This window comes from Anoplopoma fimbria, chromosome 2, assembly GCF_027596085.1.
Source record: "Anoplopoma fimbria isolate UVic2021 breed Golden Eagle Sablefish chromosome 2, Afim_UVic_2022, whole genome shotgun sequence".
In the NCBI taxonomy this organism is placed as follows: Eukaryota; Metazoa; Chordata; class Actinopteri; order Perciformes; family Anoplopomatidae; genus Anoplopoma; species Anoplopoma fimbria.
The window spans coordinates 18,885,509-18,896,296 of record NC_072450.1 but is presented as its reverse complement, the minus strand read 5'-3'; the positions used below and the strand labels follow the sequence as shown (position 1 = coordinate 18,896,296).

The 10,788-nt window shown below is 38.7% G+C and overlaps 1 protein-coding gene across 4 annotated transcripts; it reads left to right on the top strand.

Annotated features, from left to right (window-relative positions):
* The first annotated feature begins 1,078 nt into the window (after positions 1–1,078).
* Positions 1,079–8,016, top strand: btbd10b (BTB (POZ) domain containing 10b). Of its 4 annotated transcripts, none has more exons than XM_054612807.1 (9): positions 1,098–1,183; positions 1,624–1,771; positions 3,358–3,548; positions 4,040–4,355; positions 4,551–4,653; positions 5,558–5,678; positions 5,917–6,114; positions 6,218–6,328; positions 6,996–8,016. In XM_054612807.1, the coding sequence occupies exons 2-9, from the start codon at positions 1,671–1,673 to the stop codon at positions 7,322–7,324; spliced, it is 1,470 nt and encodes a 489-aa protein (XP_054468782.1). In that variant the 5' UTR covers positions 1,098–1,183; positions 1,624–1,670; the 3' UTR covers positions 7,325–8,016. The 4 variants fall into 4 exon arrangements, with proteins under 4 accessions (XP_054468759.1, XP_054468774.1, XP_054468782.1 ...); XM_054612791.1 differs by having other exon boundaries at positions 3,355–3,548; XM_054612784.1 differs by lacking the exon at positions 1,624–1,771 and having other exon boundaries at positions 1,079–1,183; positions 3,355–3,548.
* Positions 8,017–10,788: the final 2,772 nt, after the last annotated feature.

The following is a 10,788-nucleotide window of genomic DNA, read 5'->3' as shown; positions in this document are numbered from 1 at the left end:
CAGAGTCTAACATTTCTGGAGTATTTATTTCATCTTGCCTTGCATTACATACAAATAACTCTATAGTTTCAGCATATTACAAAATGTCAGGTCTGAATTAATACATTGAAATGTAAATTATTTCCACTGTGTTTCCTGATAAATAATTAGAAGTTTTCCTTATTCTCCTTTAAGTATGTAACATGTATTTAAATTTACAAACGCTGTTAAATTTGCATCATTCTTTTTATATAAGAGAATATTATGTCTCGTAATACTTTATAAAACAACCAAGGTCTGATGATGTAACCTCATATCCTATATATTGTACAATGATACACTCTAGCCTCTACCTGTTTCCACCTTGGTTGTATTACTTTTTTTTTTTTTATGTCTGTCTGAATTCCTGTCGTAATCCGCCGAATAATTACTTTAATGATGTTTAAATGGTAGCGCAATACTTTAATTATCTCTGATGGTGGTATTGCTTCGGACCAAGTGTTTGACGCCAATCTTGTGTGGTTATCAAAGACTATTAGCTCCTTATTCAACCCTTAACAAACCATCCCACATTCACTTTAAAAAGCTATTGCAATTGTATCTGTGTTACAACGTTTTCCACAAGCAATTACAATGTTAGAACTGGCGAATCAGGCAAAAAGAAGAACTATAACTGTAGCACTTATGATTGTTTATTTGTCAAATTTATAATTTTCCTTTGTTTCCTTTCCTTTTCTATGCCCGTTTATATTATTATTATTATTATTATTATTATTATTATTATTATTATTTATCATAGCTTTAACTTTTACACGTTTTTGAATGTCCTTATGCTTAAATTTTTAAGTAAAGAGAGCAAAAAAGAAAGAAGAAAATATAGATATCGTCTCGCGAGATCTCAAAACCATTCCTTTTTAGGAAACAATACAAATCGTTCTGACATCTGTTGAAAACGGCTGAAAACAAATCGATCATCTTCGAAACATTTTCATTTTCGAATTCAAATCACTTTTCAGACGAAGCTAATGCAATATGAAGTTAATCAATAAGAGACAGTCATTCCCAGCCTTGTGTGCGTCATTACGTCACGTCACGACGTCATGACGTCACGTCGTCACGTGTCACGTCAGTGTTTTGAAAGGAGACTGCTGGTTAGCTGTGGAGAGACTGGGATTATTCTACAGCGGAAAACATATCCAACCAGGTAGCTATTCTTTTTATTTTTTGCGTAATCGTCTTGGATTATGACAGTCTCCGGTCAGCACTGTTCAAATACCTCCACTAGCCTCACAGTTGTCCCGTAATACTATGTAAATAGTGTCGCACCGGACCGCTAGCAACGCCAGCTAATGTGAGCTAGCTAGGTATGCTAACACAGCAAACCAACGTTAGCTAGCGTTAACTAAATCATATGCTGACTCAGCCTGAGAGCAACGTTGACACGGTTTGTTTATGTGCTGTGTAAAACTCACTTAACGCTTTAACGTAGCGACATGTAACGACAGCCGCCGCCACCCAGCTTCGTTTACATTCAAGTCAGGCAGCACACGTGAACTACTCTTGTTAGCTTCAAGCTGCTAGCCCGTGGTTTGTTAGCAGTTGATCTGGGGATCGAACTGACTTGTTGATTTCGCCATTAACCAGATTATGAACGGTGAAAGATCCAGACCAGACTCCCCCCTGTATGGGTGATGGCAGCACGTCTGCAGTCATATGACAGTAACTCCAGTGACACCGAAAACTGGGAACGAAACGCAACAAGCCGACCTCGCAAACTCTGCAAGCACTTGAGGTGAGCCAGCTGAAAACCTGTCAGACCTCCTGGGAAGATTTCATGGCAGCATTGTAGTGTAACTCACTGGTAGGAGACAGGACTGATGCTGGGTTATAGGTTAAGCAAATATTGTTTCTTGAAATGGGAAATTATAATATTGGCCATCTATTTTAAGTATATCAGATGGTAATCATACAGTATCTGTGAGTCAGATTACTTGTATTTATGTTGTTCATGACTCCTGTCTTGTATCAAGCCACTGGATTAGCCTAAAACAGAGATTCCCATTTGGTTGTTTTATTTATATGTAGTGAGTCGGATGAGTTTGTATAAGGTTGCCTTTAAATGGACATGCTCTGCAATTACACTTTCCATGATAGAAGAGTTGATCCAGATTACCAACACCTACCCAGAGGAATGACCGCGTCATGCTTTAGGCAATTCTGTGATGGCAATGTAGTTTTTGAAAAGCATCAAGTGATTATTTGGTCACCGAAGTGTAAGCAGTAGATCTGACACAACTTAAATCACAATAGAGATGAACCAATGTGCAAAATACATCCCGTCTTTGCCTCTTTGACACACATGTGCATGTTTCACTTTGCGGAAAAGTATTCATGAAAGCACCCACATCCAAACAATAAATACTAGGTGCTGGAAAGAAAAGCATGTAAAACACAAAAAATAGAGACCTTCCTAACTTGTGAGGTCTTTTTCCTAGAGCAAATTTGTTTTGCTTTTTTTCTGCTGAAAGAACAATATAAAGGCGGATGTGATGTAAGGATAGAGTAGGCAGGAAGAGGTAAGACTTGTGCGTTTGGTCTCAGGTCAAGGGGGGTGTACTGTACTGCCTGTGTTCGTTGGGTCAGTTTGTACTAACTGCACAATATTACAGAGCAGCTGTACTTATCGACTCTTCCTTTTCTCCCTTTGTTGAACCCAATTGCTCGTGTACTGATGGTTTTTCTTTCAGTAAGCAAATTCGCCCTGTCAGAAACAAATTTTTTAAAGAAGAGTTATAAATTGTATGATCCTACATCTTCTGGTGTTTTTTCAATCTTTTTGCACTTGACTCAAATATCTACTTCCATCTGTAATTGTGATGACAAGATTTGATTACACACTTCTACTGTATTCCATAACTTAATCTTGGTTTTGTGTTAGATTCAAAGGTGAGTGCAACACGACTTGGCTGCATTCTAAGTCTGTGCGTAACACCCTTATTACAATCTTACAGAATGTGGTAGGTCTGGTTGTTGCATACATTTTAAGGCCTCATATGTAAGCTTGCTGAAGTGTAGGTATGTAAGTTAATTATAATAATTTACAGTCCCTTAACTATTGAGAATACTTGTTCGTAAACTGGGTGATGAAGATAAACAGTGTTACAACCCTGTTATACAGGTACATGTGTTTTTCCCATGTTCTGTCAGATGTTGTGTTGTTTGTCATACAAGGATTTGTGAAGTGCACAGAAGACGCACAACATCTGTAAAAACTTTGTTATAATTTACTATTTATTTTATAACTTCTGTATGAAACTCCCCCAGTTGCTCGAGAAAGAGAGAGGAATGTTGAGTATGCCTTTTTGTTTTGAAAAGAAGCAGTCAGGCCCGAGCATCTAGAGTGGAGGCAGAACAGTGGAAGATGAGCATGCATGGTGCCAGTGGAGGCTGTGACCGATCACGTGACCGCCGCCGCTCCAGCGATCGCTCCAGGGACTCCTCACACGAGAGAGAAGGCCAGCTCACCCCCTGCATTCGAAACGTCACTTCACCCACCCGCCAACACAGTGGTGAGTGTGCAGGGAGAGAATAGAGGACTTATATGGATATCATGTTAGAGGTCCACAGCTCCTGGCAGCTACTGTTGACAACAGCTGACTGCATTTATCAACTTGCAGCTCAGACATGGTTTATATCTCTGCCATTTTTTGGCTGTGAATGGATCAAGTCAGCAGTCATCTACCTGTTTGAGTTCATACCAAGATGGCTTGTAATCTGATTTTCTAAAAACAGGACACGTGTTCTGAGTAGGATCCTTTTTGTCTGGTTGTTTTAGATCAGATATTACTAATAGTGGACCACTACTGAAATGTATGCCAAAGATGAAAAATGTTTCTCATAAATGCAGAAACCTCCAAATTAAGCTGCAAAATGATAGAAAATGTATGTCAATAATTACAACAACAAGTTTCTGATGTAATGTTTGCCAAGTTGTTTATGGTCCTAAGCTAAAAGGGGATACAGTCCTTTGTGAGTCATTGCTCTGTCTGTCTGTGTGCAGACCGAGAACGAGATGCTGCCTCGTCATCGAGGCCTAGTAGCCCGCGGCCTCAGAGAGTCTCGCCCAGCGGTTCCAGCAGCAGCGGGGTGCTGAGCAGTCGCAACAGCAGCCTGTCAAGTACTGAAGGCGCCTTCAAGAGCTTGGGAGTTGGAGAAATGGTTTTTGTCTACGAGAATCCCAAGGAGGTGGGAGCGGGTGCCACTGTTGGAAGCCGAAATATTAGGACCTCAGAAAGAGTCACTCTGATTGTTGACAACACCCGCTTTGTAGTAGATCCTGCCATCTTCACTGCACAACCCAATACCATGTTGGGCAGGTACAGTATACTTTGACCAGCATTATTATCTGTCATTACTCGTTATCTCCACAATAACTGAAAGTATTTTACTAATCAGCAACGTATACATCCAGTTTATATGCATATAAATGTAGGTATAAATGTGCTATGGCGATTTTGGATTTCTATTTCTGTCTGTGATTCAGAGAATAAACCAAAGTCTCTTTATTTCAGAATGTTTGGATCTGGAAGAGAGCATAACTTCACACGTCCCAACGAGAAGGGGGAATTCGAGGTGGCTGAGGGCATTAGCTCAACAGTTTTCCGAGCAATTCTGGTCAGTTTCTCTCTTAAGATTTTCTCTGTTTGTATCAATGATGGTAGCCTAAAAACTAAAGACAATGTTGCACTAGGATCGCACCAGCCGTGATGCCAAATCAGGCCGGTGGTCCAAAGTATGGGATCCAAAGCCCCCTTTTCCACTTCCTACCCTCCTACTTCCTACCTTCATTTTGATCTCAATGACTCACCTGTAAAGTTGACTGATCTTGCTTGATCTATAACAGGGCTGTTGTATTTTGTCTGCATGACAATATAGCTAGATGCATCCAAGAAACTGAGAAGTGAATGTATATGTTAGAAGTATTATTAGACTAAATGCAGCAAAGTTAGATTTACTTTATGATACAGTGAGTGATTGATACACTAATTACTGGAAAAGAGGTTGTTGGTGACTTCTCAGGAAAGATGAGGTAGATGATGATTAGATCAGGTCACATTTTATTGTCAGACTCCTCTGAAATTTGTCTTGCATCACAGACAAAAAATAAAAAACATTAAATTACTGCACAGTATGACAAATAGTTAGCTGCAGTACCTTTCATTTAACTGCTAGATATTTAGTATCACGATACATGCAACATTTTAACAGTCTTAAGCAGATAACTCATGTCCTGGCTAACTGCATGTTACCCCTGACCTACAGAGAACTTATCGTGTTACTGTTTGACAGATTTAATAATGAATGAGTTTGGTAGCCTCTAAAGTCTAACCTGTGAAGCACTCAACTTCTATTAGATGTCAAAATGCTTTACCAAAGTAAGAAACTGTCAGAGTTTTTGATTTGAAAGCTTTGAGTGTTAACGTTTGGGCACTTGATTCATTTTCTGTCATTTTATGAGCTAATGGATTAACACTGTTTGAAATGACAGCCTTCTATGTGATTTCCGTCTAATTGATAGGATTACTACAAATCTGGGATAATCCGCTGTCCTGATGGAATCTCTATCCCTGAGTTGCGGGAGGCGTGTGACTATCTATGCATCTCCTTCGACTACGGCACCATCAAATGCAGAGACCTCAGTGAGTATTTCGTCTGGGGCATTGTAGCTGTTAATGTTACCCATTAACGCTGGCAGTTTGAGTCAGTGTTAATAAGAGACCCATGGCTGCCATGTTCACTTCCTTCCTCTACAGCCTTACACAACACAAAACATTTTTATTTAAGTCTGACACAAGTTCAACTCATGGTGGGAAATTGTGAGAGCCAGTATTAATTGGTTTACCTCTTCTAACTGATAACATTTTCTTTTGTTATCAGGTGCCCTGATGCATGAGCTGTCCAATGATGGAGCTCGGCGGCAATTTGAGTTTTACCTGGAGGAGATGGTGCTGCCTTTGATGGTGGCCAGTGCCCAGAGCGGAGAGAGGGAATGTCACATTGTTGTCCTTACTGATGATGATGTGGTTGACTGGGACGAAGAATATCCACCACAGATGGGAGAAGAGTATTCACAGAGTGAGTACACACAAATACAGAATACAGGCAGGTTGGTCTGCACGTGTACAAAGGACTGATAGGTGATTTAAGACATTTTTTTTTGTGGTTCTTCTCCTTGCAGTCATCTACAGCACAAAACTGTACAGATTTTTCAAGTATATTGAGAACCGAGATGTTGCCAAATCAGTTTTAAAGGATAGAGGATTAAAGAAAATACGACTGGGCATTGAAGGTAAGTTGGACTATCAAATGGTAAAGAGTGATGGTTTAATTCTCCCTTGTCAAAGGAGTACTAAGGGCAGAGAGAAAACACAAATACATGACTGATTTGAGGTCTGGCAGGGACACTTTTATTTTATATATATATATATATATATATATATATATATATATATACAATACACTATATTTTATACATACTATTATATTACAATATTAAAGGCAATCTTTTTCAAGGACATTGAAAGCAGTATTTATTAATAATATTCATTACATAAATTCACACACTTTAAGACCCTCCTTTTCCATTGGAATATGCACCAGCACTAATGGTTTGTAAGAGAGGCATTAAACAATGGATGCTCAACAGAAGTTATCCTCGCCAGTCAGAAACCACAGAACAGCAAACGCCCATTGCAAATGAATAGAAAATATTCCAACAATCTAATCAATCAAATCACACTTCAGAATATTCTATACTATTGACAAAAAAACTCTATTGGCCAATTAATCCGCTATCTGCTTTTTCCTGCCCTGAACTGTTGTTATTATATTGAACCTCTTCACTCACTGGTCAAGTAGCTCTTGCCCCATCATTCTGGTGTTTTTGTCTTCTAGGTGACAAGGACTGGTTCACAAAAACAAAGCTAATGATTTCGTCCACACTGTTCCTTTGGCAGGTTACCCTACATACAAAGAGAAAGTCAAAAAAAGACCAGGAGGTCGTCCAGAGGTCATTTACAACTACGTCCAGAGGCCCTTCATCCGCATGTCCTGGGAAAAGGAAGAGGGTAAAAGCCGCCACGTGGACTTTCAGTGTGTCAAGTCCAAGTCCATCACTAACCTGGCGGCAGCAGCAGCAGACATCCCCCAGGACCAGCTGGTGATGCACCCTGGCCCCCAAGTGGATGAACTGGACATCCTACCTAATCATCCACCCAGTGGGAATCATTACAGCAACAACTACAGCAACGAGCCTGACCCTGATGCACCTTCACCTGCTGTCTGAGGACCCACTGGTCCTCTTTCAATGCCTCTGCCCCTCTCCTCTTCCCCTAGTCCTTTTCCCAGCATGCTGCAGCATGGAGCGCCAGGGGCACCATAACCATATTGCCTTGACACCTCCTTTGCAGCCTTAGAGCCTCAAGAACCTGGTTGACTGTAGAAAAAGAAACATGAGGGACTTAAAACTGGTGAAAGGAAGAGTTCTATATTATTTTCATTTATGTTTTTTACTTGACCAAAGGAATTTATTTTTCTGTTTTGGAAAAGAAAATCTGTAAAACACTTATTATTAACATTATTATTTACAACGTTATTGTACCTTAATTTGATGGTTTTGGCTGAGCACTCATGTGGTGTCACTGTTTTTACACAGGTTTTATTTCACTGATAATATTGATTTTGATTATGTTGGGTGGCCTAACTACTAAATGTGCTTCGGGAAAAATATGACTTTCTCGTCATTGGAAAAAAAACAACTGTTATCACCGCATAGTGTCATGATCTCCAGTTCAACTCCTCTCAGATGTCTTTGAATCTTGTAATTGGGTATGTAGTTATTGGCTGGATCTGATATGTGACGTTATGCTCTTCCCACAGCCGAGATATAAAGCAGAGCACAGGCTGTTGTGGTCAGAATCTTTTTGTGCAAAGCTTGAAATTGTTGTTAAAAAAGAAAACGTAAAATCATCAATTAAAGACATCAAAAAACTTTTTTGTGTATTCAATCTTTTGTATTCCAAAACCTGATTATAGTTTCAGTAACACCTATCACGAGATGGATCACATGTGATGAATAAGAGAGGAAGCTAGTTGACAGACCAGAGAGGTTTTTAGCCCTTATAACATAACATACCATAGCCATTATTAATTGAACAAATCAAGACTAGCTACAGCTAATGACTGAACAGGAGAATGTAAAGAGGATCCTATTGGGAAGAAAGGTCTTTAAACATTACTCATTTTAAGAACCATCTTTTTTATTTGTTTTCTCTTTTTTTATGGAAGATACAGTTTCTTGTAGCAGTCGTTCTTAGAGTCTGCACTTCTTAATGAAATTGGTACTAGAACACCTTTTGAAGATGATAATTTACTTAGTAGTCATATTGTCAGATAAAGAGCCCTTTGAGAGGAGCAGAGCCATCAACTGATCACCACTTGGTGCTGGGTTGGCTAAGTAAATATAAATAAATTATTTTGTCCAACACTTGTTTATGACTGAATACCTCCAAAACAAATGACATCCAGTTTTAGTTGCACCTTGTGTTTAGTCTTAGTATTGTTAAACTACAAAAGCTACAAAAATAAAAATTACAACCCATAAAATAATAAAACTAGTGCATGTTATAGGATAATATAACATAAGCCGGCAAGCAGGCTGGTGCTTAATAAAAAAGATGTATGTATACTACATAAAATATAACACTAGAAACAGCAAATATAGAGTGAATGCCATACAACAGGATGGTACAACATATTATATTATAAGCTATAAAAGTTTCACTTACACGACTAGAGTATTGGTAGAGTCAATGAACTCCACTTCTTTGGTCCAAGAGTTTCTAAAACTGAACCAGCAGCTTCTTAGTGTGATGAATGAGCCATCTTTTATTTTGATCTTGTAGCAGCTTGTATTGATCTTCTCTCTCATCTGCAGCACTTACAGCAGACAGCGATAGAGGGGACAAGAACACGAAATGGATGAACTGTCCACAGGTAAGATGAACGACAATACTATTTTCACCGATTGCAGCAGTGCAATTCCACCAGAGCAGATCAGACTGACATACGTACATTAATCAGTGTATTCGGTGGACATTGAGAGCCTCCCTGGTCTTTGGTAGAGCATTGTGTACTGCACATAAGTGCAATAGCAGTAAATCAAATGTTGTCCCTTCTGTAAGATGCATACCTTGCCTGTGACTTTCTGCCAAATGAGCAATATCATCTTCATGAAAGTATTCTTAAAATTAAGTTCCTAGCAGCTCCTGAGGTAAATAAGCCAAAATGGCAGTGGCCTTTAAAAGAAAAGAAGACTATTATTCACATTTTTTCTTTATTGGCTAGTTAAATTTAATAATTTCTCAATCACAAAGTGAAATCAAAGCATTGCTATCTATAACATGAATGATAATAGGTGTGTACACATAAACATTTTAAACAAATTTCTCTAACCGTATTGATATTTATATTATATATTTATCCACCTTAGAGGGGCACAACCTTTTTAAGTAACCAGTGTTGTGAATGGATCTGCTGTGGATAAAGGAAAAGTATTCAGGTGTATTCTAAAATGATAAATAACACTAATGTGTGAGCATTGGGCTCTGATTAATCAGCACATCACAATATATTGTTTCAATATGTACGTTTAGAACTAAGTAAGTGATGCCACCATTGTTTTTTAAGAAACTGGAGGAATAATCCTTATCTTCCATGTTTCCGTTGCACTTGATCCTGCAGAAAAATAAGTGTCTTAAATAACTAGGATAGATATCAGACTTCATGAAAAGACCACCTGAATAACAAACAAAAATGTAGCAGTGGAGATTGCAGCCTTTACATTACAGTGTAATTTTATTCTAGTACACATCTATGTATATCTACCAGTAACAAAATATTGGTAAAAGGAAAGGGAAAAGGGAAAAACACTTTAGATTCAGAAACCTTTGGTGAGTCCCTCTTGTGGAGTGGTAACCGCTGAGGACAGCTTCTCCTTGACTTTGCAAATGTCTTTAGGATGCAGGTAATCAAAGGCTCTGACCCATCAGGTCATTCTTGAGACAAACAGACGAAAAGCTGGAGTGAGGGCCGTATCTCACAAGCCAGTATCCACAATATGCCATTCGGTCTCAAAATGTACACTAGGAAAGTCAAATGTGTAGCACAAAATATAAGATTTAGAACTGTTTTCATACATCATTAAAGTTACAGAAATAATGAACAGCACCTACCTTGCTATAGTTTAGGATCTTGCAAACTGTATTTTCCCTCGATCACAGTCAACAATAAAAAGAAAACCATCAGCTGCCTGTAGATAGGAGAAAAGACAGAGAGTGGTGGAGGGTATGATCGCAGTTTCTAACATTCATTTATTTATTCTGAAAACCATTATTTCAGAGCTGACCCAAGGCCCTCAGTGGCACAGAATAAGATGGTGTTTGTGGTGCAAATAGCCAGCTCATCTATATGATGTTCATCTTATTCTGCGTCTCTTCTCTATCTGACAGTGAGTTTTCCTGCAACACAAACAGTAAAGAGATAATTTCCAATCTTGCTTTCACATTATCACGGTTCATTTGAAAAGCAGCTTTGGTCATCATGCATTCTTATTGGAGCCTTGCTGGTCACCACAGTCCCTGTAGAAATAATGAAGCATGTTAGACCCCTTAATTAAGGTCCATGTTAAGTGACACTCTTTAGACTTTCATTCAGCAGTAAAGCAGTGTTTTAATTCACATTTCACACAAA

Excerpts from the sequence above, each read along its gene's own strand:
- btbd10b (XM_054612784.1), top strand. The coding sequence starts at position 1,080 with ATGACGTCACGTCGTCACGTGTCACGTCAGTGTTTTGAAAGGAGACTG. Across the intron at positions 1,184-3,354 it reads CGGAAAACATATCCAACCAG|AAGCAGTCAGGCCCGAGCAT; the intron begins GTAGCTATTCTT and ends TGTTTTGAAAAG. Across the intron at positions 5,679-5,916 it reads CATCAAATGCAGAGACCTCA|GTGCCCTGATGCATGAGCTG; the intron begins GTGAGTATTTCG and ends TTTTGTTATCAG.